The sequence below is a fragment of the Globicephala melas genome, chromosome 20, assembly GCF_963455315.2.
Source record: "Globicephala melas chromosome 20, mGloMel1.2, whole genome shotgun sequence".
Lineage (NCBI taxonomy): Eukaryota > Metazoa > Chordata > Mammalia > Artiodactyla > Delphinidae > Globicephala > Globicephala melas.
The window spans coordinates 50,365,509-50,392,228 of NC_083333.1; the positions used below are offsets into that span (position 1 = coordinate 50,365,509).

At 39.6% G+C, this 26,720-nt stretch overlaps 1 protein-coding gene across 1 annotated transcript; it reads right to left on the reverse strand.

The window, feature by feature from the left end:
• Positions 1-243: 243 nt before the first annotated feature.
• On the reverse strand, positions 244-26,666 carry PRR11 (proline rich 11). The gene is made up of 10 exons (XM_030881753.2): positions 26,531-26,666; positions 14,110-14,242; positions 12,518-12,668; positions 11,772-11,894; positions 9,247-9,516; positions 7,811-7,909; positions 7,335-7,447; positions 6,376-6,435; positions 6,190-6,286; positions 244-2,851 (listed from the first exon to the last, which is right to left on the reverse strand). The coding sequence occupies exons 2-10, from the start codon at positions 14,235-14,237 to the stop codon at positions 2,768-2,770; spliced, it is 1,125 nt and encodes a 374-aa protein (XP_030737613.1). The 5' UTR covers positions 14,238-14,242; positions 26,531-26,666; the 3' UTR covers positions 244-2,767.
• Positions 26,667-26,720: the final 54 nt, after the last annotated feature.

A 26,720-nucleotide genomic window follows, 5' to 3' on the forward strand; every position in this document is an offset into this window, starting at 1 on the left:
GTATTAAGATAAGGGAGGGACACAGGCAGGATTTCTAGGCACTTAAATGTCCCTTTTTTTGGTGTTTATATGAGTGTTTTATGATTTAATTTATATATTTATATTTTATGTACTTTTCTGTATGTGTAATATTTCTAGTAAAAAAATGTTAAAGAAGAGAAAGACCAAAGGCTCAGTCTCAAAATAAACACTGGAAGCATATGATCAGCAACAATTTAATGAGGCCATAGCAGTTACAGGATTCTCAAATGGGTACAGTATAAAACCTGTCATAAAATTAGTAAGAGATGTAAGACAGAACACACTTCAATACTGGTACAACGGTAATAGCAGCTTTACAAATGTTTATCTATAGGATTTCTATAGTTTTTTTAAAAAATGAACCTTTATCTCACAAGAATGATCAAATCATTTAAAATAAATTGATACAGTACACAGTGGTTTATTAATATTATAAACATTATAAATGTCCCAGAAAATATTTACAAATACTCACTGGCTTTATTCTCAGTGATTATTCCCTTTAATTTCACTTAATATAAACATAGTAGCAGGTTTAAAAAAATTATTAGAAACAGACATATTTCTTTTTTTATATATAAATTTACTTATTTTTGGCTGCATTGGGTCTTCGTTGCTGTGCACAGGCTTTCTCTAGTTGTGGCGAGTGGGGGCTACTCTTCATTGCACTGCGTGGCTTCTCGCTGCAGAGCACGGGCTCTAGGCACGCGGGCTTCAGTAGTTGTGGCTCGCGGGCTCTAGAGCGCAGGCTCAGTAGTTGTGGCACATGGGCTTAGTTGCTCCGTGGCATGTGGGATCTTCCCGGACCAGGGCTCGAACCCGTGACCCTTGCATTGGCAGGCGGATTCTTAACCACTGAGCCACCAGGGAATCCCAGAAACAGATATATTTCTTAACTTCCATTATCTGTTTAATTTGCATCCATAAATGTAAATATAAATGTGGGTCTCATGAAAAAAAGAACACTGTCCCCACGTCTGCCTTCCAGTTTGGTGACTTTCCACAACACTGTATTTGGCATCTCAAAGCTATATTTATCTGAGGAAATATAGGCATTTTGGGGAATTTGCTAAAATATCTTTCTAGCCTGAGATAACCAGGGGATATTTCAGAGATATCATCTTATGTAGCTGTTTCCTGTCGGGCTAGAAAGTTCAGTGAAAAACTGCCACTCCTTGTTTCCCCTCCACGAGGAGATGCTATCCTTATTCTTGGAACTGCAGCGGAAGTTATCACATCAAAGCTAATCCTGTGCCTTCAGAGTCACACCCTAATGAGAGTTCCTCTTCTTCCATATTTATCGCATTAGTGATTAGGGGTCCTGGCTGAAGCTAGAGTAGTGTCTACTGCTAAGTAGACATGTCTGACGAACTGGGGGCTCCCAGATATTGGCAACTTTGTAGAAGACTGACTGATAGGGTTGCCAAATAAAATATAGGATGTTCAGTTGAATTTGAATTTCAGATAAACAACGAATAATATTTTAGTATAAATATGTCCCATGCAATATTGGGGACATATTTAAACTTCAAAAAATTATTCATTGTTTAATGGGACATATTTATACTTACAAGTTATTTGTTGTTTATCTGAAATTAGACTTTGATGGAGTGTCATGTGTTTATATTTGCTAAACCTGTCAACCTGTACTGTCAGGAAAAAGCAAAATCCAGTGAGGTGTGCGTGATCACTGTTATTGAATCAATAGGTGGCTGAGGACAGGGAATCAGATCTCACAGTGAACCTGCCATGGACTTCAGAGAATCCTTGGTGGGGCACTGTGGAAAACACAAGGTTCCTGTTGAGGTCTTCATGAAATTTATATTTAGCGTCATGAATGTGGATAGCAGATATCAAAGTGAGGAATATCTCAGACTTCAGTAAGCCAAATATAACTACCTACCTAAGATGCTAGAAATGATATTCTAATTTTTTTAAAAACCATTTATTTATTGTTTTGGTTACGCCGGGTCTTAGTTGCAGCAGGCAGGCTCCTTAGCTGTGGCTCCAGGGCTCCTTAGTCGCAGCTTGCCAGCTCCTTAGTTACAGCATGTAGGCTCCTTAGTTGCAGTATGCGAACTCTCAGTTGCAGCATGTATGCAGGATCTAGTTCCCTGACCAGGGATTGAACCCAGGCCCCCTGCATTGGGAGAGCGGAGTCCCATCCACTGCACCACCAGGGAAGTCCCATGATATTCTAATTTTTAAGGTCACATTGGAGTTTTTGTTTCAAATTCTTTTGGAACAGTTAGGTTTGAATGGGGGATGGTTTTACTTCTTAATTGATTATAGGGAACAGAAATAAAATCTAGAGGGTCTGTTTTTTATGGTTAAGTTTGTAGCACTTAATGAATGCATGAACTTTACAGGCTGAAATACTTTGCTTTTCAATTACCTGAGACTACCCAAGATGAATGGGCACCAGGTTATTTTCTTAATGTCATAACTGCACCTATAGAGTAAAAATTAGAGTTATCCAGTTAAACTTGAATAACCTCCCCAACCTAAATTTGGTAATTGCAGGATAAACATCACTTTGGGGATTGCATTTTCCCATCTGTTCTATTATTGATCATGTAAACTAGAAAATATCCTAATACTTGCTTTATACTATAGTATGTATGGGCTCCATACATATTTTAATTCTTCGAATGAATTATATATTAATATAATTCTTTATACATACTACATTAAAAAAAGGATTGGGATAATATTATCTGTATATTTTATGGATCATCGTATGGAGTCAGGCAGAGGTGGCATCATTTTGTTCATCAAAGCTGCTTGTAGAAAGTGGCAGAGTTTGAGTTGGGCTTCTAGGGTGAGCCAGCTATGAAAGAAACAAAGGTCCCAAGTATAATATGAATGATGTTCTTGTGGCCAGCACAGCTCTTCTTCTTCCTCACTAACAAAACCCAGATTTTATGCAAGGCAGCAATGCATCTGGTTTCTAAAAACCACTTTTCCCCAGCTTCCCTGATATTATCAGAAGTTCCTGGATATCCCCTGTTTAAAGAGATGAAGGGCAGCTTAGTTAGCACACCCTTTTGCCCTTTGCCCTTCTTATCTTGCCTACAATGTGGACGTGAGGCTTCAGGAAGTGTTGATATTCTGCACCGTAAGGATGAAAGCCACATATTAAGGATGGAAGAGAGGTGATTACATGGTCAAGCTGCTGTACCCATTACGCACTGCCTATTTCCCAAGGCAATATGCAGAAAAGAAAAATAAGGCCTTATTTGGTTAAGTTACTATAGTCAGATTTCTATTACGAGTAGGCAAATGCAAAGCCTCACTAATACAGTTGCTTCAGAATTAAACGAAAAAGGAAGTCTAAGGAGTGGGAAAAGTCATTCCATGTCTAACAACAGTTTTTACTAGATATCTTCTAGTAAGTGGATTTTGAGGAGCACAACATATGGCATAGGTCTTATGTGTGATTTTTGATGTCATTGCTCAATATATGGGTTTATCGTTCATTATATTTTTAATTGTTTCCACATTACGCAACCCACTATAGTAGTTATGGGGTAGGGCAGGGACAAAAAGGATCCTAGAGCTAAACAAAGAAAGGAAGTGAGGGTTCTTCCCTCTGCCCATCACAATTTGTGGTATTACCAAGGATCTGGGGGTGGACTCCTATTGGATGCTCCAAAAGGAGGAAAGAGGAATCCAGTCACACCTCCAAAGAAGGTCATATAGTGCCCAGGAGGACCAAGTTGATCGGCAAGAGGGAAACAAAGCTGTCCTGCAAAAGGCACTGATTCTCTCTTTTTTAAACGGTAGTTGATTTACAATGTTGTATTAGTTTCAGGTGTACAGCTTCAGATTCTTTTCCACTATAGGTTATTACAAGATAGTGAATATAGTTCCCTGCACTATACAGTAAATCCTTGTTGTTTATCTATTTTATATATAGTAGTGTGTATCTGTTAATCCCATGTTCCCAATTTATCCCTCCCCCCACCCCCCGCCTTTGGTAACTGTAAGTTTATTTTCTATGTCTGTGAGTCTATTTCAGTTTTGTAAATAAGTTCATTTGCATTATTTTTTTTAGATTCCATATAAGTGATATATAATATTTGTCTTTCTCTGCCTAACTTCACTTAGTATGACAATCTCTAGGTCCATCTGTGTTGCTGCAAATGGCAGTATTTCATTCTTTCTTATGACTGAGTACTATTCCATTGTGTATGTGTGTTTGCGTGTGTGTTTGCGCGTGTGTGTGTGTACCACATCTTCTTTATCCATTCATCTGCTGATGGACATTTAGGTTGCTTCCATGTCTTGGCTATTTATAAGTAGTCCTGCTATGAACATTGGTGTACATGTATCTCTTTTAATTAGAGTTTTTGTCTTTTCTGGATATATGCCCAGTAGTGGGATTGCTGGATCATATGGTAACTCTATTTTTAGTTTTTTAAGTAATCTCCATCCTGTTTTCCATAGTGGCTACACCAATTTACATTTCCACCGACAGTGTAGGAGTGTTCCCTTTTACCCACACCCTCTCTAGCATTTATTATTTGTAGACTTTTTGATGATGGCCATTCTGACCAGTGCATTTCTCCAATAATTAGCAATGTGGAGCATCTTTTCATGTTCCTGTTGCCCATCTGTATGTCTTCTTTGGAGAAATGTCTATTTAGGTCTTCTGCCCATTTTTTTGGATTGGGTTGTTTGTTTTTCTTGTTATTGAGTTGCATGAGCTGTCTGTATATTTTGGAAATTAAGCCCTTGTCAGTCACATTGTTTGCAAATATTTTCTCCCAGTCTGTATGTTGCCTTTTTTTTTTTTTTTTTTTTAAATTCAGGTTGTATTCTGCTGTCTTTTTTGTTTTTTTAAGATTTTTTTGATGTGGACCATTTTTAAAGTCTTTATTGAATTTGTTACATTATTGCTTCTGTTTTATGTTTTGGTTTTTTGGTCTAGAGGCATGTGGGATCTTAGCTCCCTGACCAGGAATTGAACCCACACCCCCTGCATTGGTAGGTGAAGTCTTAACCACTGTACTGCCAGGGAAGTCCCTGTAGGCTGTCTTTTTGTTTTGTTTATGGTTTCCTTTGCTGTGTATAAGCTTACAAGTTTGATTAGTTGTCATTTGTTTATTTTTGCATTTATTTCTTTTGCAAAAGGCACTGATTCTTAACAAGGGAATGAAGGAAGGGAGGACAGTGCTGGGGTGGGAAGAGTGTCTGCAGTGGAGTTTGTGGTGTGTCTCTTGGCCCAGAGGGAGATGGAAATATAAGCTTCATAGCCAAAGAGGCCAGCAGCCCTGTGCCCCAGCACTCTAGCAGGGGTGGTGGAAGGATGGCTCCTTCTCACAGATCTGATGATAGAGGTGATCAGGGAGATGAGACAAATAGGGTTTGGAAGAAATCACACAAGGGCCAGCTGATGCACTGGATTTTGGTGTATGGGTCATACATGTAGGTGACAAAGAAGAAAGCTGCCAAGACCTTTTCTTATCAGCTCTGCATGATCTGACTCCTATCCCCGTCTCTATTCCTATCTTTCTGTTACAGCCACACCGGCCACTTTTCAATTCCTCAGATAGACTGTGATCCCTCCCACAATGAGACCCTTGCACCTGCTGTTCTTTTTCCCTAGAGCTCTCCTCCCTGACATCCAAGGTGGGCTCACTCCACAGGTACCCTCTCCAGTTAATGCCTATTCATCTTTCAAGTCTTACCTCATCCCTTCCTAAGGGAATCTTTCCTAGATCATCCAGGCTAGATCAAGTTCCCCCCAACAGAATCTTGTTCCTTTCCTTCACAGAAGTTACTTCAGTGCAAAATTATACAAATTGTGATTATATGATTAATATCTACTTTCCCCACTAGACCGAAAGATCCAAGACAGCAGATCTGTGTCTGTTTTTGCTTACCACTATACCCCTGGTACTCCAGCACAGTGCCTGGCATATAGGAAGTGCTTAATAAATACTTATTAATGAAATTAATAAAGCCAGACATTCATTGCTAAAGTGGAGATGATAATCCTAGCTATCTCATAGAATTTCTTGAAGCCTAAATATGAAAGTGCTTTATAAAGCATAAGGAACTGTTTTAAAATTACTATTATTAAGAAAGATGCTTTAGATTATGATTCTAAATAAATACGTTTGAAGAAAAGGATCCAAAGTCTTTTTTTCCCTAAAGGCTTACCTGAAACTTTCTCTTCAAGGCCTGGGTCATTACTGGGGTCAGCCCAGTTCCTGTTTCCATATTTTCTTTATTGGTAAGTGGGGTTCCACCTGGGCTCCTGCAAAGGTATTGAAAATATTAGGAGCTGTGTTTTATGCTGAATTTTCAAATGAATTTAGAAAGCATAAAGATAGGAGAGTGGATTACCTCTCTACATCGACTTTTCTGAGTAGTTTTCGCAGATCTAACTGGCTTTTACCAGGAGTACTGATAAAATACAGAAACAAAAGTTAGAGCTTGCCAGATTTTATAATTTTTCCAAAGCAAAGCAGTCATTTCTATAGGCAACATCCTAGAAAGTAGTTTGTTGCATTTGTTACTATTTATTACATTTAAAAATAGCAGTAGATGCAGATAGGAGCATAAAGTGATATAGTGATTCTAATAAGTAATAGTTTTTGACTCAGTAATTACACATGTAAGAATCCATCTTAGGGCAAAACTCAGCTATGCATACAGATGATGGACAAGGATGTTTACTGAAGAGTTATAGAAAAAAAAAAATCACAAACAACCTAAATGTCTCAAAACAGGATTTTTATCTATGAAATTCACATATTAAAAAACTGCATCTATTGAAGAAGTCAAAATGATGGTTTAAACTAATTTTTAATGAGATATGGGAAAGTTCATGACATATTAATGGGAAAATCCATATCTGTATGTATAATGATTATACACAGGTACACACATAAACATATCATATTTCATTGATTCCAAAACATAAACATATCATGTTTCATTAATTCCAAGAAAACTAGTTTTCTTATTTTATTATTTCTGAAATTGTGCTGCTTTGAAAATTCCTGATAATATTTCCCCCCCAATCTGTTATTAAATCAATGGTGTATTTTGTAATAAACAGCATCATGAAATGGAAATAATAGAGTATATGTCCAGAGAAAGACTAGAATGATAAACAACAGTATGTTAACAGTATGTGGCTATCTCCAATGATAGGATTATTTGCATGATTTTTGTTTTCTTCTTGAAACGTTTCTGTAGATTTCAATTTTCAATGATCACATGTAACTTTTAAAGTTAGAAATAAGCAAAAAATCATTATTTTAAGTAGCAGTAGAGTGTAGTACTGTGTATTTCCTTACATTAAGACATTTGTAACTCGAGTTGATAACACTTTGGACTTCGGTTTCAGGGAAACGCACCGCAGGTCGGAGACAGTAACTAGTGGATTCTGTGCCTTTGGTGATGGTACAAGCTTTAATCACAAAATGAGACACTATTAAAAACACATTTAAAAATAGTATTCAAAATGTAAACATACTAAAACAATAAATATTTGAGTGCTGAATATGTGTAAGATATATCTATTCAATTTTTATTCCAAAGCTTCAAAGTATATCTCTGCCTCTTCAAACTAATGGTTGGTAGATAAAACTGCCTAATTAAATAATTTGGAGATTTACCTATTTTGTTGAGGAGATCCAAAATTACTCAAGAAAAAAAAAATCAAATACTTACCTCAGAATGGTTTCTATATTTAAGACTTATGCTTATTTTCCATTAAGGGACAACCAGGTTAAAAGCCGAAAGACCACATGTTTGGTCAATGACATCTTACCTTCCTCCTTTCATCAAAACTCTGTGTCTTCTTTAATTTCACAGTCAGTAGATCTTTAACTGTTATATGCATGGGTACATTTTTTTTTAATGGTCCAGCCTTAAAATACATGGAGAGGTTAGAATTCAAATTGGAACCAGGACATCTAGTCAAATGCAAATCCAAATCTAATTTTTAAAGACTCTTTAAAAATTAACTTAAAAATTAACTCTTATTTCCCCTAGGAGCCTATCAAATTCTTTCCATTCAACCAAGAACAATTCTGTTTTCAGTATCCATGGATGCTAAGGCTATTGAAAAGTATTCACCAAAATGTAAGGCTTTGATAGTAAGAGATGGGCTAGTTCCTTGTAACTATGCATCTTCCTTAGGAGTCATTGTAATAGGACAGGAGATGAAGGAGTTCCTTAAATCAAAGTGAAATTTTGGGGACTTCCCTGGTGGCTCAGTGGTTAAGAATCCACCTGCCAATGCAGGGGACATGGGTTCGAGCCCTGGTTCGGGAAGATCTCACATGCCATGGAGCAACGAAACCCGTGCGCCACAACTTCTGAGCCTGCGCTCTAGAGCCCGCGAGCCACAACTACTAAACCCGTGCGCCACAACTACTGAAGCCCGCGCGCCTAGAGCCCGTGCTGCGCAACAAGAGAAGCCACTGCAATGAGAAGCCCGTGCACCGCAACAAAGAGTAGCCCCCGCTCGCCACAACTAGAGGGAGCCCGCGCGCGGTAACGAAGACCCAACGTAACCAAAAATAAAAATAAGTTAATTAATTTAAAAAAATTTTTTAAAGAGCAAGTTAAAAAAAAAAAACAAAGTGAAGTTTTGCCTGATCTCCCTAAAAGGATGACTCAGTTCCCATAGAGGAAGGACGTATATTCAAAGAGGTATATATTAGGGCAAATATAACAATAGGCTCTGCATTTAATTCAGCCATTTTCAACCAAATATATCTGTAGTGAAAATTCAGCAGATTTTTAAATAGGGCCAGGCCTATCTTAGTGATTCACAAATACTCTGGTCCCCTTGGAAGATAAGTAACTCTAATGGAGACTGGTTCTCCAGCCTAATGGCATTATACTTTAGGATCCACAAATTCTTTTTATTCTGACTTCACTCACTAAGCTATCTTTGTTTTTAATTTGGTTTCCCAGAGAGATTTCCATTTTTGTAAAGAATCCAACAGGAATCTCCCACCTTGCTGGATTTCATTCATTTATCCTTGAAAAAAAATCACTTTCATTTCCAAATCCCACTTTCGTGATCTCTCAGAGGACTGTGTCTTTAAAAACAATAATTGACATAATTAAGATATGGAAACAGAACAAAATGCAGCCCTTCCTGTCAAAGCCCTTAGCCCAGCCTTAAAAGGACACCTGGCTGTACTCCTTCATTACACACTGACCAAAACACACCTTTACTAGATTGTTTTTTACCTGATGTGCCTTAGTGAGATCAGATTTTCTGAGCAGCAAAGGTGCTGTCAGTGGTGGAGGCAGAGGGAGCGGGGGCGGAGGGGGAGGGGGAGGGGGCGGGGGCGGGGGCGGGGGCGGAGGATGACGACTGGCTGGCTGTGGCAGTGAGGTGGGCAGTACAGCCTCGGAGTCTCCAGGGGTGGTTAGAGCACATGCAGGCACATTTGTAAGTTTACCACGCATGTGACACATCTGACCACAGCTTGGACAGGAAGAATTTTCTGAGATGGCCTGGAAGAAAACGTTACAGTTGGCAACTGAAGAACAGATTTATTTGGTTCTTATGGTTGAGAGTCATCAAAACCATACCTACCACGTATTGAATGCTTTCTCAGTATACCATATGCTCCGTAATATTTTCTCATTTATCACAAGCTCATTCATTCATTCATATATTTGTTCTGTGTGTGCTATATGCCAGGCACTGTGGGTACAATATGAGCCCTGTCTGTCACCTCATCGAGCTGACAGTCCGGCGAGGAAGACAAGACATTAAACATACACAAAACACATTCAAAACAAACCAAAATGATACTTCAATAAGAGCCATGAAGTGTGCTGTGAGCATGAATAGTCAGAGGTCTGGGGAGTGATATTTAGCCATGATCTCAAAGATGAATTTAGCTTTAGCAGGTGAAGAAGGGAGAGAAAAACTGGGGGAAGAGTTCCTGGCAGAGGGAAAAACAATGCAACCAAGAATATAGTATGTTCAAGGAGCTGATAAAAAAGTTCAAGGGCCTGGAACATGACTGTTATGGGCTGAATTGTCCTCCCCCATTACAACTCATATATTGAACCCTCAACCCCCAGTACCTCAGAATGTGATTGTATTTGGAGATAGGGCCTTTAAAAAAGTGATTAAATTAAAAGGAGCCATTAGGGTGGGCTCTAATCCAATGTGACTGGTGTCCTTATATAAAGACGAAACTTGAACAAACAGGAGACACCAGGGATGCATGTGCACAGAGAAAAGACAATCTGAGGACATAGAAGGCAAGTCGAGGAGAAAGTCATTAGAAGAAGCCAACCCTACCAACACCTTGAGCCTAGACTTCTGGCCTCCAAAATTGTGAGAAAATAAATTTTTATGGTATAAGTCACCCAGTCTGTGCTACTTTGTCATGGCAGCCCTAGCAGATGAATACAACAACCCTAAGAAGTACGGGGGCATACTACAGGCTGCTGCAACAAAGTATCACAAACTTGGTGGCTTAAAACAAAATTCATTCTCTCACAGTCCTGGAGGTTAGAAGACTGAAATCAAGGTGCCAGTAGGACTGCACTCCCTATGAAGGCTCCAGGGAAGAATCTGTTTCTTGTCTCTTCCAGCTTCTGGAATCTACTGGCATCCTTTGGTTTGAGGCCCCATGACTCCACTCTCTGCCTCTGTGGTCCCACTGCTTCTCCTCTTCTCTGTATGTTCTACTCTGCGTGTCTTTTATAAGGACACTTGTCACTGGATTGAGGGTCCACCCAGATAATAAAGTATGATCTCCTCACCTCAAAATCCTTAACTCAATTATATATCTGCAAAGACCCTTTTCCCAAAAAAGGTAATATTTACAGGTTCCAGGGATTAGGACTTGGACATGTCTTTTGGGGGGCCATCATTCAGCTCACTACAGATGGCATCTTCCCACTTTATAGATGAAGAAACTGAGGTCCAGGTTGTGAAGTCCAGGTAATGAGGTGATTTGCCTTTCCTCCTCTGGTTAGCTCATCTTGAGGCACAAATTCTGGAAGTAGGGGTGTAATCCCAGAAGTGTCTCTCCAAACCAATGAGCACAATGTTTATTCTTTAGGTTTTAGACACTGAGAATAGGGGTCCTGCTTAGGGGAGTTCGGAGAGAGTGGATATTTATAGTTTTTTCCTGCCTACATCAGTCAAGAAAATAGAAACCACCCTGAGTATTTAGAAGAGGGGACATGTAATATAGTGAGTTGGTTATACTGCTGATGGAAGAGCTGAGAAGCACGCAGGGGACAGTGAGGCATCCCAGAGATTAGCAACGGCATAAAGCCATGAACACCCTGACACTGCATGGCCAAAGAGAAGGACAGTATAACCAGATCTCTGGAGCTGGGTTAACCCAGAGAATCTAGAAACATGGTTGACTTACCTAGTGGGAGCTGGAGTTAGGGAGGCAACAACAACAATTGCTGGAGAAATTGCCCAACACAGAGAACAAAGGGGAAAAATACCCCATCCTCTCTCTCCTTCTAATCTCTCATCAGTGTCTCCCATTAGTCCAGCACACCAGGAGCCAGATGACATGGAGCTTGGGAAATGTAGCCTGCAGGGGTCAGCCCCCCTCCAGCAGAGCCTCTGAAGTTTAAGGACTAGACCTGAGAGCAGACATGCCCAGAACTAGCACTAGCCTGTAGCCACTCCTCCTTCTAGTAAAAGCACACTGGGGTTCCAATGGGGGACAACCCCTTCCCTCCTTACCTAATTCTGGATTTGTTTTTCATTTGATAATACTAACCTTCAATGCTTCCTGGAGCTTGTGTAATTCACTTTCCAAAATGCGAAACCGTTGTTTTAGACTATGAAGTTCTTGGTGGCAGAAACGGGATGGAAAGATGGTGTCTTTCAATACTTCCAAACTCTGAAATTAAAAATAATCAAGCCTGAATCCAATGAGCAATATGATAAGGACAAGAAAGTGGTTTGATGTATGTTTTATAGAAGTGAAGGCAATAACAAGGACCTACTGTATAGCACAGGAAACTATATTCAATATCTTATAATAATTTATAATGGAAAATACTATGAAAATATGTGTGTATGTGTGTGTGTAACTGAATCACTTTGCAGTATACCTGAAACTAACACATTGTAAATCAACTATATTTCAATTAAAAAAATTTTTTTTATTGAAAAAAAAATTGGGCTTCCCTGGTGGCACAGTGGTTGAGAGTCTGCCTGCCGATGCAGGGGACACGGGTTCGTGCCCCGGTCCGGGAAGATCCCACATGTCGCGGAGCGGCTGGGCCCGTGAGCCATGACCGCTGAGCCTGCGCTCCGCAATGGGAGAGGCCACAACAGTGAGAGGCCTGCGTACAGCCAAAAAAAAAAAAAAAAAAAATTGAGGGCAGACATGACCACAAAATTTCATCTCATCTGAGTTTAGCCTGAGTGTCTGCTGACCTGAGCACACACACATATGAACACACACACCCAGTATGCAGAAAAACCGAAATGCTGAAAATATGTATGTCAAACCCATACCCAGGCCATGCAGTTCTGAAACCAGTTGTATATAGACCATACTCTATTTGTCCAAAGCTTTACTGCATCTTTAAAATTGGGAAATTTGAAGTTCCAGGACGGTCTTAGCCATCTTCTGCTAAGGGGTGTATCTGTTGAAGGAATAACCACTCTGTAGGAAAAACAAAACCAAACAAAGCAAAAACTCCTAAGTTGGAATTAGAATTAACTCCTAAGTCTAATTAAATAACAAGCTAGTTTTATAGTATGACTCAGGAGCAGAGACTATCTAAAGCCAAATTCTTCATTTACTTCTAGAATTCCCAGATTAACTTATGCAACAAATATTTATTGAGTAAATAAATAGTAATAAATAAAACAACATAGTAAACAAATAGGTATCTGAGATTTAGTAATGAACAAAATAGATAAAAATCCTGCCCTCATAGAATTTACAGTTTCATGGAAGAAAGGTAAAAATAACTAAATGAATAATATATGTGGGTTGTTAGGTAGTGAACAAATGCTAAGGAGCAAAAGATAAAGCAAGAGAGGGAATGTGAAACGTCGGGTGGAGGTGAAAATTTAGATAGGGTAGCCAGGGAATGTCTCACCGAAAAGGTGACTTTTGAGAACAAACGTCAAGGAAGTGAAGAAACTAGCAGAGCAAATATTTGGGATAAGAGCATTCCTGGCAAGAGCAATAGTAAGTGCAAAGGCCCTGAGGTGGGAGTTTGTCTGAGGTGTTTGAGGAATAGCAAGGAGGCCAGATGACTAGGGTGGAAAGATTGAAGGAAGAGGATTAACAGATAATGTGAATCAGACCATAAAGGTCTTGTTGGTCATACAAAGGATTTTCATTTTTACTCTGATAGAGGAAGACCTTGGAGAATTTCAGCAGAGGAGCAATACGAAATGATTTTAATAGGCTCACTTTGGCTGCTATGTTGAAATACACTGCAGAGGCAGCAAGGGCAGAGCAGGAAGACCAGTTAGAAGGCTTTTGCAACATTCGGGAGAGAGAGGAGTCAAGGATGGTATCATGGTTACTGCTTTTTGAGGGTCTGTTTGTTTTAAAATTTTTTCTGTAAAGAGACCTTTAACAAAAAATGTATAAATATGTTATTGTGAAACCTACTGCCTTAGAGTTCTTAGATTTTAGAGTCTCTTTTAATAACACATTTAAGCCCTGAGTCCCAGAGAATAAATGATCAAACTTTACCAAAATAAAGATTTAAGTTTTAGTCATATACACCTCTTTCATCACTAAGTTACCAGGTTTATACAATTAAATCGACTAGGAAAGTAGAAAATAGTTACTGTGCACCTCAAACACAATTCCTTGTGATTTTTACTTCATTTGAACTCTTAAGCTATGATCGCTACATAAAATCAGGACGCTCAGTTAAAATTTAATTTCAGATAAAGGGTGAATAACTTTTTAGTATAAGTATGTTAGAAATGTTGCATGGGACAATACAAAAAACTCATTCATTGTTCATCTGAAATTCGAATTTAACTGGGTGTTCTGTATCTTTATTTGCTAAATCTGGTAACTTGTTCCTAAAATGATCAGACTTTTAATATTTTCTCTGTTCCATATTACGCCTTACCTTTCTGGTGAGGGTGGTGGAGCGGGAGGTGTAACTAGCTTAGACTGAAAGTGAGAGGCCTCTTTTCTTTTGAAAAATCTTTTCGCTTTGGCTTTTAGCTTTCTTCTTCGTTGCTTGAACTTGGGCATGGTTTCTGTAGAGAAAATTTGTTTTTACGTTTTTTATTGAGGAATAATACATATACATAGAAAATACACAAGTTTTAACTACAGTTCAATAAATTATCACAAAGTGAACACATTCTTGTAACCGCCACCTTGGTTACGAAATAGGTCACCACCAGCAACCCAGAGTCCCCTTGAGGCAGGAGATAGATGGGCCCCAGGCTGAGCAGCTGGAATCTGTCCCCTGTAGACAGATATTTCAAGATGAAGATAATGGCAGGAGCAAGAAGGAGCTGAGTTCTGTTTGGATAAAAAGCTAAAGAGACCACATATTTCTCATTCTTGAGGTCAAGGAGACCCCCAAGCGACACATGTGCAAAAAGGATCCTTGGGGAGGGGGAGCCAGACCATAATATGTTCTGCTAACTCCTCAGAGACCAAAGATGGAATCCATCTCGGCTAAAAGATGTGCATGCACACAGGGGAGGGCCCTGTGCCAGACCAAACATGGACTCAAAGTCAGACAAAGCAAGATGATTGGCCAGAGGTAACCCAGAACTGCCCCCATATAAGTAACATAATCCACCCCAAAAGTGTGTGCCACTCTCTCTCTCTTGCTCTCTGAGTTCACCCGTGCTTTCTCTGCATGTATCTTCTCTCCTAATAAGCATGTTACTTGCCTCACTACTTTTTGTCTCTTTGCCGAATTCTTTCTTCAAAGCAGACAAGCGCCAGGGCAGTGCTGTGGTCAGGGTCCAATCCCTGGTCAGGGAACTGAGGTCCCACTTCAAGCCACCGCAGGCTGGAGCCACCTCACAGCCACCCAAGATCACCCTAAACTGGAGGAAAATTTAAACCCAGATTTAAACTATCTCTAGAGATACCTTGGCTTTGGCATTATATTACTCTCTAATTTTGTTTTTGTTTTGCTTGTTTTGCTTTTCTTCATTAAGTCAAGTGAATTTCCCTTTCTTTATAATGAAATCAAGCAGGACCTTTCAGGGCCTTCCCAGTACAAAAGCCCTTTTTGTTCCCTTTCTCTTGTTTGTAGAAAAAAGACTTCAGTCTCCTAAGCCTTCCTCAAGTTCCAAAGAGCAGACTCAAGCAGTTACTAATTAGAGAAGTGAGGGAATGCAGAAACAATGATAGGTTAAACAATAGTTCAGAGATAAAACAGAGTCACAGGACTCCTAGTTCCTCCTCAAGGGATATATATAATGATCTGATGCATATCTTTGTGTTGTCCTGCAGAATCTAAGACCACACCCCCCAGGTAAAAGATGGTTACCACATGCTGACCACCAGCACTTAGACCCCAGACTGGTTAGAACCATAAATGTTGATGATTAAGATTCCCCAGATATCACCCTGTTACCTTACCACCAACCAAAAAGTTGAAAGTCCGCCAGCTGATCAGGCATCCTATTACCCTCACCCCTAATGCTGCCTTTAAAAATCCTTGCCTGGGCTTCCCTGGTGGCTCAGTGGTTAAGAGTCCATGCTTCCACTGCAGGGGGTGTGGGTTCGATCCCTGTTCTGGGAACTCCCGCATGCTGTGTGATGCAGCCAAAAAAAATCCTTGCCTGAAAGTCATCGAGGACTTTGGCGCTTTTCAGCACCAGCTGCCCTTTCTCCTTGTTTGGTGCCCTGCAATAAACACTGTACTTTCCTTCACCACAACCTGGTGTCAGTTGATCAGCTTTGCTCTGAGTTGGGTAAGTGGACCTGAGTTTGATTCGGTAGCAATAACAGAGAAGATGGCTACAGTTGGGTTATGTCAGTTATTAAAAGGAAGTAAATTTCTTTGCTGGTAACATTTACTGAGATTACAATGTACAAAGTTGAGTTGGTAGTGAAAGAAAAACAAAACTAACCATTTATATAATGCCCATTTACTTTTAGACACCTTCACATACATTTTTTCAGTGAATCTTCATTACCGTGCAAGGTATTTTTCCTGAGGAAGAGGATTTTTATTCCCATTTTTACATAAGAATAAATTGAGGCTTAGAAAGATGAGATGATTTATCCAATGTAATGCAATAAAGCATTAAGTCCAGATTCATAAGTCTCCAAAGACCACTTTCTTCCTAATACACTGTGATGCAATAGTAGAATAGGTGATATACAACAAAATAACAATTACCCCAAATCTAAGACATGGGTGTTTCAAAACATTTATTTTAAAGCACTTTTAAACACTAACTAGTATATTTAGATTTTAACCCAGAATCCTTTTCTGAAGAAAATTAAGTCAGAGCTGGTGTGATGTGAAAAAGTGCTTTGCCGGTTTCAGTTTTTGCTACCTGAGGAACAAAGATGTCCTTATTCAAGTAGCAGAACTAAAAATGGTCTCAAAGGCTGGGCCTCCTTCTCTTCAAACTTACATTTGAATAGGAACAATTGGTCTTTAAAATACACATTCATTCCACTTTTGTTCACCCTGTAACCCTCCAGCACTTGGTATGTAGCTCTATGCTTGCTCAGCTCTCAGATTCCAAGGGCTGGAGAACCTCCCCCAGCTCCAATGTGGATAGTAAAAACTAAGAAATGTTTTAGTTCCAAGAGCACTGGACTCGCAGAGGGCACCCTCCATGGCAATGGGTGATAGAACGTATGTCAACAACTGGTCTAGGAGTAAAGTTTCTTGATAGCATCTTATTTAACAAATTGCCAGACCTCAGATTAACAGCGTATTTCTTAACTGTTCTTACAGCCTTGGGAGACATACCCCAAGACACCTGATTTCACCTTTATTGCATCACTTTTCCTTTCTACTGAAATAATGAATAAAGGCTAAGTGGGGATTTTTAAACACAAGGGATATCTACAGGATTAAAAAAAAACCCACAAAACAAAAATACTATGAATGAAGATATTTAGGAAAGCCTCAGGAAGCAACAAAAAACTTATGGTTGCTTGGAAAAGAAATTAAACCTCATCAAATCCATGGCCAAGACTACCTGTCAAGAAATGTCACTGGAAACCTCTATCCAAGGCCCAGAGTTCACTGGTTGGGATCCCCAGAATCTGAGATTTCCCCAGTAACCTCCCCTTCCTGTCTTCCATCTGCCCCTTCACAGCCCTCCCCCATTCTGTTCCTGTTCCCTCTCTCACCTGCCTTGATGTCTTTTGTTAGAGAGCAAACTGACACAGAGAACTGGCCTCCGGCCTCCCTTTTTCCTACATTCACCAATCAATCCCTCAGTTATGAAAACAGACTTTAGAAAGGAGCTGGATGTTCTGGTTAAACTCAGTGGATTGACTCTATACCTTAACCTCCACTCCAGTGGTGTGTAGGGATTAGCCCTGACTTTTACATTTTTAGGAAGTCTGTGAGCCAGTTGTTAAACAAATCTACCATTTAAATTAAGTTATATAAACTTACAATTAGGTAATTTATATTTTAAAAGATAATCAATACACAAAACTTACCACTCCCTAATGATCTTAATATTATGTATGCTCTTGAGGTTTTTTTTTTTTTTTTTTTACCTGATTGTATCTATACAGTGAAAATGCTTTAGAATGGTGTATTATTGCTCATTTTTTCCCAACTGCACATTCAGTGACTTCATATTGGAAACTTGAAATTGCCCATGATGGGAGAATTTACACCATGGCTATTATAAAACACTACAAATTAAGGCTTGGTTTATTATTTTGTTGATTGTTAAGAAAGTGATGAAAAGAATGTTAATAGTGCAGATTAAACTTAAAAGTGTATCTTGTCTGTAGTTACATTGTGAATAGCACAAAAAAATTGAGGAGTATTATTCCAGTATTTGAAAATGATTATCTGATTCATCAGAGGTTGCTTACTGAAGTGAAGTTCCAAAATAAATCTTTGTGTTTTGCTTTTGTCTTACTTCACAGAGTAAATGAAAATATAAACCAACATTCATATCGGGACTAAGCTTGTTCATAGATTGCAACCACAGGTTGGTTACAAATAAAAGAAGTCTATAAAAATCAATAATAGCATTTTGTGAGAATCAATTGGCTATGAAATTTATGAGTATTATATATTTTATCATTGCTTATAATAATTATGTTATATATCATAACAGTATATAATATCAGTAATTTATAATAAAATTATGTATATATATTTATAAATATTTATTAGCACACTACTGGTGGAGCATCATGAAAACATCATGAAAAAGGCAATAAAGGAATAAAAAAGGCATAAACCCACAGGACGAAGAATGGGAGTAGACCCTATAATAGATGATAGATGTGAACTACATCATCTACAAGTAGTAGTAACTGACTTGGCAAAGCAGAGGAAAGCTGAGGCTTGCCTGCCTGGTAGGGAAGCCAAAAGGAAGCAAGACCATTCCCAGAACTCTGAGAAGATTCGGGACTTGAAAGCACCTAGCTCCTTTGAAGGTTTGGGGTAGGGCTTAAATTGGATTGATTAAAAGTCTTTATAAGAATTGGATAGGCCTTTGACTTCTGCCCTCCCATCCTTACAGCCAGGCAGTGTCCTGGCTTTCATTTTATGGACAGGTTTATTCTCTGGAGAAGTTGAACCTAGAGGTGAATTTGGGTCACCAAGCATAGCAGGGTCATGTCTCTGTCACTATACAGAAGATGGGGGATGATCCTAACTGAAAAGTGAGACTTTCAATCCCCTTCCTCAGCTCCGCTCCCAAAATACAGGTCACCAAGTTTTTTTTGTTTTTTTGTTTTTGGGCTGCGTTGGGTCTTCGTTGCTGCGCGCGGGCTTTCTCTAGTTGTGGCGAGTGGGGGCTACTCTTTGTTGTGGTGCGCGGACTTCTTATTACAGTGGCTTCTCTTTGTTGTGGAGCACAGGCTCTAGCCGTGCAGGCTTCAGTAGTTGTGGCACATGGGCTTCAGTAGTTGTGGCTCACAGGCTCTAGGGCACAGGCTCAGTAGTTGTGGCGCAGGGGCTTAGTTGCTCCGCGGCATGTGGGATCCTACCAGACCAGGGTTTGAACCCGTGTCCCCTGCATTGGCAGGTGGATTCTTAACGACTGCGCCACCAGGGAAGTCCTACAGGCCACCAAGCTTAATTCTCAGCCTCAAACCCCCACATCTCTCATTCCTCCTGGAGGAGACTAGAAGATTCTTCTCCAGGGAAATTGGCCCAAGAAAAAAGACCTACAGATATTGACATTTGGGGTTCTAGCCAAAGTGGCCAAGTCCTTGATGATCAATTACCCACTGTGGTGCCCACAGGTTGACAATATCCACCTCCACTACTTTGAGCTGCCAATCAATTATCTTTTTTGTGTATTCCTTTGATAAATAACAGCCAAGGATCATCAATCATTTTAGGAAAAGTCTTTACCATGAAGAGCAGAGACCAAAATAAACAGGAAGAGAAAAAAAAAAAGAAACGGATAAATTACCTAGTGTGTTTGATCATTCTGAGCAGAATTTGCTGTTTTTCTGTAAAGTTAGGGCCAAGTTACTGATAAGAGCTTGAAAAAGTAAGCATATTAAAAATGTCTGGGAGGGGGTGGGACTTCCCTGGTGGTCCAGTGGTGAAGAATCCATCTTCCAATGCAGGGGATGCGGGTTCGATCCCTGGTCAGGGAACTAAGATCCCACATGCCGCGGGGCAACTAAGCCCACGCACCACTAGAGAGCCTGCCTGTTGCAACTACTGAGCCCACGCCACAACTAGAGAGAAGCCTGTGTGCTGCAATGAAAGATACTGTGCGGCGCAACTGAGACCCAATGCAGACAAATAAATATTTTAAAAAAATTTGTGTTTAAAAATAATTAAATAAAAAAATAAAATATTAAGAAAAAAAGTCTAGGAGGGGGAATTGCCTGGAGGTCCAGTGGTTAGGACCCTGGTGCTTTCACTGCCATAGCCTGGGTTTGATCCCTGGCTGGGGAACTAAGAGTCCACAAGCTGCAGGGCGTGGCAAAAAAAAAAAAAAGTCTAGGAAAAAAGTTCTAGGAGAAAAGAAGTGAAATCATAGTAATACTGTATGTTCAGCTGTTACACAATATTTTATAAAATATTTTATAAATATTTTATAGTATAAACACTGAATGTTTATTTAACTAAAAATTATGATATATTGGGAAGACAGAAGGAAAGAAGGAAAGAAAGTGGAAATCAGCAGTTGTCTAAATTTATATAATGTTTAACCCATTGGGGGGAAGAAAAAAGGAAGAGTATTATAAACATGTTACTTAGAAACATGGAGGTAAACACCAGAAACAGTTACAAAAGTGGATAGGGTTGCCTTTGGCAAGTGGGAGTCAGGATTATAGAGAGATGATTAAAAGGACTATCGTTTCTTGTTTGTTTCTTTCTAAATATAAAAAGCCTTACGGTAGTATTGGACAGTTAACCTTTGGTATGTACTATTAGCTGGAAAAATAAGAGTACCACCATTCTGAAACTGGGCCATCATTTTCTAGCCCTTTCCTGGTGGTTGTTCCAGTGCCCATGCCTTCAAATTTCTAAAGAGTTCTACATAAGCCAATGTATGTCATTTTGGAAATTATTATTATTATTATCATCATTATTTTTTTGGCTGCCCTGGGTCTTCATTGCTCTGTGCGGGCTTTTTCTTTTCTTTTCTTAATAAATTTATTTATAAATTTTTATTTTTTGGCTGTGTTGGGTCTTCGTTGCTGCATGCGGGCTTTCTCTAGTTGTGACGAGCGGGGCTACTCTTCATTGCAGTGCGTGGGCTTCTCATCGAGGTGGTTTTTCTCTTGTTTTGGAGCTTGGGCTCTAGGCACGTGGACTTCAGTAGTTGTGGCGTGTGGGCTCAGTAGTTGTGGTGCATAGGCTTAGATGCCCCGTGGCATGTGGGATCTTCCTGGACCAGGGATCGAACCCATGTCCCATGCACTGGCAGGCGGGTTCTTAACCATTGGACCACTAGGGAAGTCCAGAAATTATTTTTTAAATGAAAAAAAATCTGGGAACTAAATCATATTTTCTCCTCTCTCTTCTCTGTGTGTGTGTGTGTGTGGGGATGTCCTGGGCCCTGGGTCATTATTACTATTTAATAATTTTCTAATTCAATACAGTAATTGACACATGCAGAGAATTAAGAGAATATGTCAAATCTGTCAGGATAGAAAGATGCAGTCTGAGATAATTCCTAGATTAACGTTATATTAAAAAATAATCATAGCTCTTCCAAAAGTGAAAGATAATGAATTCCTACCTCAAACAGGACAGAGGACACAGCAAGCTAAGGTTTGTTTTATTATCACTGCTTTACTAAAAGCTTTAGATACTCTGCAGAGGATAACTGTCCAATTATAAAAAGAGTACAGAGCAATCTTTATCTAGGTGAGACATGTAAAGTCCCATTTCCAAAAGAGTAATGAGACATACAAATTCTTTTTGCTAGATTAGGTGGGATTCCAATTGCTAACACTAGACAGAAGCTCATTCTTTCATGATTACTCAAAGCATTTTTCCTATCTCTTAAATTGAAAAATATACTTCCTTTCTTTTTACTTGCCTTGTTTTGAAAAGAATCTAAGGCCAATTAAAAACAAAAACAAACCTGTACCACAACATTAAAAAAAAAAAAAAAGAAAAAGTGGGGAAATTAGAATACTCCATTATAGAATAGGCTATACGGGCTTCCCTGGTGGTGCAGTGGTTGAGAATCTGCCTGCCAATGCAGGGGACACAGGTTCGAGCCCTGGTCGGGGAAGATTCCACATGCCACAGAGCAACTAGGCCCGTGAGCCACAACTACTGAGTCTGCACATCTGGAACATGTGCTCCGTAACAGGAGAGGCCGCAATAGTGAGAGGCTCGCGCACCATGATGAAGAGTGGCCCCTGCTTGCTGCAACTAGAGAAAGCCCTTGCACAGAAACAAAGACCCAACACAGCCAAAAATAAATAAATAAATTAGAATAGACTATATTAAAATTATATATTATTCATAAACATGAATCAGAAATAATTCTCTGATTAATTCATCCTGTCCCTTCTCCCTACCATCCCTCCCCTTTCTGTCTTGTATCTTCAGTTGCCTTCACCATCTTTCCCTGGGCTCTCCCTAGTTTTCCATCTTTTTTTAATTTTAATTTTTTAATTTTTTAAATTTTTGGCCGTGTTGGGTCTTCATTGCTGTGCATGGGCTTTTTCTAGTTGCAGTGAGCGGGGGCTATTCTTCCTTGTGGTGCACGGGCTTCTCATTGCAGTGGCTTCTCTTGTTGCAGAGCACAGGCTCTGAGCACACAGGCTTCAGTAGTTGTGGCATGTGGGCTCAGTAGTTGTGACCTGCGGGCTCTAGAGCGCAGGCTCAGTAGTTGTGGCACATGGGCTTAGTTGCTCTGCGGCATGTGGGATTTGGACCAGGGCTCGAACTTGTGTCCCTTGCATCAGCAGGCGGATTCTTAACCACTGTGCCACCAGGGAAGCCCTGTCTTTTGATATAGTCTATTTTCCCCTACTCTTTTAATTTTGAAAAATTTCAAACCTTGAGAAAATTTATAAGAATAGTATAATTAACACTCATATATCATTTGCCTAGATTCACCAACTGTTATCTGTTAATTATCTCTCTTCATAGGGGTATATATATATGTGTGTGCAATGTACAATATATATTATACATGATAATGTATAAAATATATAACCACGTGTCTATGTAATTTATATAATTTTTACATATCATATTACACAGACACACCCCTATACAGAAAGATAACAGTTGGTGAATCTAGGTGCATGATATATGACTATTTATTATACTATTCCTGTAAATTTTCTCAAGGTTTGAAACTTTTCAAAGTAAAAAATATAATATATAATAAACGTACATAAATATAAAAAATACTTACACATGCATAAAAGTTTTTAGTTTTTGACTGAGCAGAGTTAGCTGCAGACATCATACTTCACTCCGAGATACTTTAGCTTCAGTTTCCTTACATGAACATGGACATTATTCTACAAAACCACAATCAGGAAATTTTACTTTTGAATATAGTCCATATTCAATTACTATTCAATAGTCTGAACAATATCCTTTACAGCTGCTTCCTTTCCCTCTCCACATAGCATTTATTTATTTATTTGTTTTTAAAGATTTAATTTTATTTATTTTTGGCTGCATTGGGTCTTCGTTGCTGCACGCGGGCTTTCTCTACTTGTGGTGAGCAGGGGGCTACTCTTCGTTGCACTGTGTGGACTTCTCCTTGTGGTGGTGTCTCTTGTTGCGGTGCACTGGCTCTAGCATGCAGGCTTCAGTAGCTGTGGCTCATGTGCTCTAGAGCACAGGCACAGTAGTTGTGGCACAGGGGCTTAGTTGCTCTGCAGCATGTGGGATCTTCCTGGACCAGGAATCAAATCCATGTCCCCCGCACTGGCATGTGGATTTTTATCTACCACTCCACCAGGGAAGTCCCTCTCCACATTGCATTTAACTGTAGTATCTCTTCAGTCTCCTTTAATTTATAACAGTTCCTCAGCCTTTTTATATAAGTATTTGCCTTTCTTCATGTTTATATTCTTGAAGAATTCCAGCTAGTTGTTTTGGAAAATGTTCCTCAGTTTGGATTTGAGTGTTCCTCCAGTGATCTTCCTACCTCAGTCCTTCTCCTTGCCAGTTTATTTTCTACAGTGTTCTGGAGTTAGTCTTTTTTTTTTAAAAAATTATTTTTTAAATTGATGTATAGTTGATTTACAATGTTGTGTTAATCTCTGCTGTACGGCACAGTGATTCAGTTATACACATTCTTTTTCTTTTTAATATTCTTTTTCATTATGGTTTATCACAGGATATTGAATATAGTTCCCTGTGCTATACATTAGGATCTTGTTGTTTATCCATTCTAAATGTAATAGTTTGCATCTACCAACCCCAAACTCCCAGTCCATCACCCCCCCACCCCGACTCCCGCTCCACCACCCTTGGCAACCACAACTCTGTTCTCTATGTCTTTGAGTCTTGTTTCTGTTTTGTAGATAGGTTCATGTGTGCCATATTTTAGATTCCACATATAAGTGATATCATATGGTATTTGTCTTTCTCTTTCCGACTTACTTCACTTAGTATGATAATCTCTAGTTGCATCTGGAGTTAGTCTTTTAAAACAAAAATATGACCCTGATATTCCCTGTTTAAAAGCATTTGAAGGATACTTATCACCCACTGGATAAACCAAATTCCTTAGCATACCTTTCAAAGCTTTTCACAATTCAGCTCTAACAGCCCTTTGCAGGCTCATCTCTTCTAATGATTAACAGTTTGTACTTCAGGCAAACCAAACACCAGATACTTTCTATAGTGTTATCAGTCTTTCCCCCTGCTTGGGATATCCTCCTTCAGGTCAATTTATGTAGCCTTCCAGATTCAGTTACTTTTTTTTTTGCCACGCCTTGCGACATGCAGGATCTTAGTCCCCCAGCCAGGGAGTGAACCAGTGCCCTCGGCAAAGGAAGGGCAGAGTCTTAACCACTGGACTGCCAGGGAGGTCTCTCTTTGTCTTTTTGGTGAGTGCTTATAATCCTCCAGGTACTATGGTAGGTGCTAGGATACAATATAGTCTCTGTCCTTATGGAATGTTTACTGGCTGATACGTCATCTCTTTTGTGCTTCTATAGCACTTTATACACACTCTTATTGTGACATTTATTATATTGCATTGTAATTTTTGTTTGCATGTTTGTCACCCCACTGGATTTGAGTTTTTCAAGGGTAGGATAAATTTTATTCATCTGTTTCCCCAGGACCTAGAGTATAGCAGGCATTAAATACCATTTCATTCAATAAATGAATGAAAGAATAGCAAGTGTTCTCTATTTTGATTAAGGAATATGCTTTAATACCATTCCAGAAAACCTCTTGGTGAGGGAGATTTTTAATTCTTCAAATCATACTGCACCTTCATATGGTTAAAGGATGGGTCCAAAACTATTTCCAGTAGGAAGATGCAATAAATAATAGAGTAAGAATTACACTCCTCTGCATGAGTTGGCACTGCTGCTTCTATTAAAACTCCACCCTGTGATACAAAAAAATGCTTTTGGTCAGGGGGTACTTACAAAGCTGTGGCAGCAACAGAAATTGAAACCAAGTCCTATGTCTAATTTATAATGAAAACTAGTGCCCGGGTTTTTGTTCTTTTCCTTCTTCCTCTTTTGTTCCCTTTTGGCCTAGCCCATACCTGTTGGATCACGTTTGCATAATCAACAATAAGTAATGAAAGTCAGGTGCCTTAAGGCACAACTTTCAGATAAACACCACTGTTTATCTGCTGTTCTGAATTATCTTCCAGGGTAAGATGACCTTTATAGATTATGTTGACATAGATCCCGGGGGCCACAGACCACTGGACTAAAGACAGGGTAGACCGCAGATGACTAAGATGATTAACCTCAGCTCCTTTGTTCTTCCCCTTTAAAAACCCCTAACTCAGAGACCAGTTGGAGTGACTTGTCTCCCACTTCCTCGCCTGGCTCCCTGCAATAAAATCTTTGCTGCAAGCTCCCGCTGTCAGTTTGGCTTTCTGCACTGCGGGCACAGGAGCCCTTTGTTCGGTTTAAAAACGACAATTGGATTTCTTTAATATTGTCCTAAAACACATTTTTATGGAAAAACTGTGTTTACACTCCCACAAACAGCTTTCTGTCAATTAATCACTTTCCATTACCAGTTCAACTGATTCCTCTTGAACATCCATAGGGCTATTGCTGGTACTTGCTTATATCTAAATTACATTTTATGTTGTGCAGCATTATTTTGTTAGCTCCTGTCTTGTTTCTCTAGAGATTGCGGTTCCCTAAAGCTTAGTCCAGCACAGTACTAGTCACATAGAAAAAAGGACACACTTTTTAAACTGATACTCTCCCAGAAAGTCGGACGATATTAAGACTATATTAAGGAACATAGTACTACTCCCTATCAAAAAGTGTATGTTCTCAAACTTAAAGTGCATAAGAATCACGGGGCGGGGGGAGGTCTTGTTAAAATGCATATTCTGATTCAGTAGGTCTGGGTGGAGCCAGATAATCTGTATTTTAAACAAGCAGCCAAGTGATGCCGATGCTGTTGGCCCGCGAACCACGTTTGGAACAGCAAATATGTAAAGGACTGTGCAAAAGGAAGGCGACTTTGCTCCAAAACATATTTTTGAAGAGCGTTAATTAAATAAAAGTATGATTAAAGTGGAGCCAGGCGGAGCACTTCTTACCCAGCCTTAAACCTCCTCTTTTCCGATCCGTCTCCCCTCCGAGTCCAGCGAAACTTCCCACCTCTGTAAACCGTAAGACCACAAGCAGCAACAGGCCCAGCTACGGAAGATGCGAGCCCAGGTAACGTAGAAAGATACCCCTGCACTTACTAGGCTAAGAGTCCGGGGATTCGATGGGGTCCCGGCAGTGGCCTCTCCCTCGCCATAAAGAAAAATTCAAAATTAAAACCTTATCGTGTAGGGACCAATCGTAGCCTTGGTCTTTCCACAATTCGCTCTGCGTGTAGTGTAGGATCACAGCTTGGCTTGTGATTGGCTGAGGTAGAGCCACACTCCGACC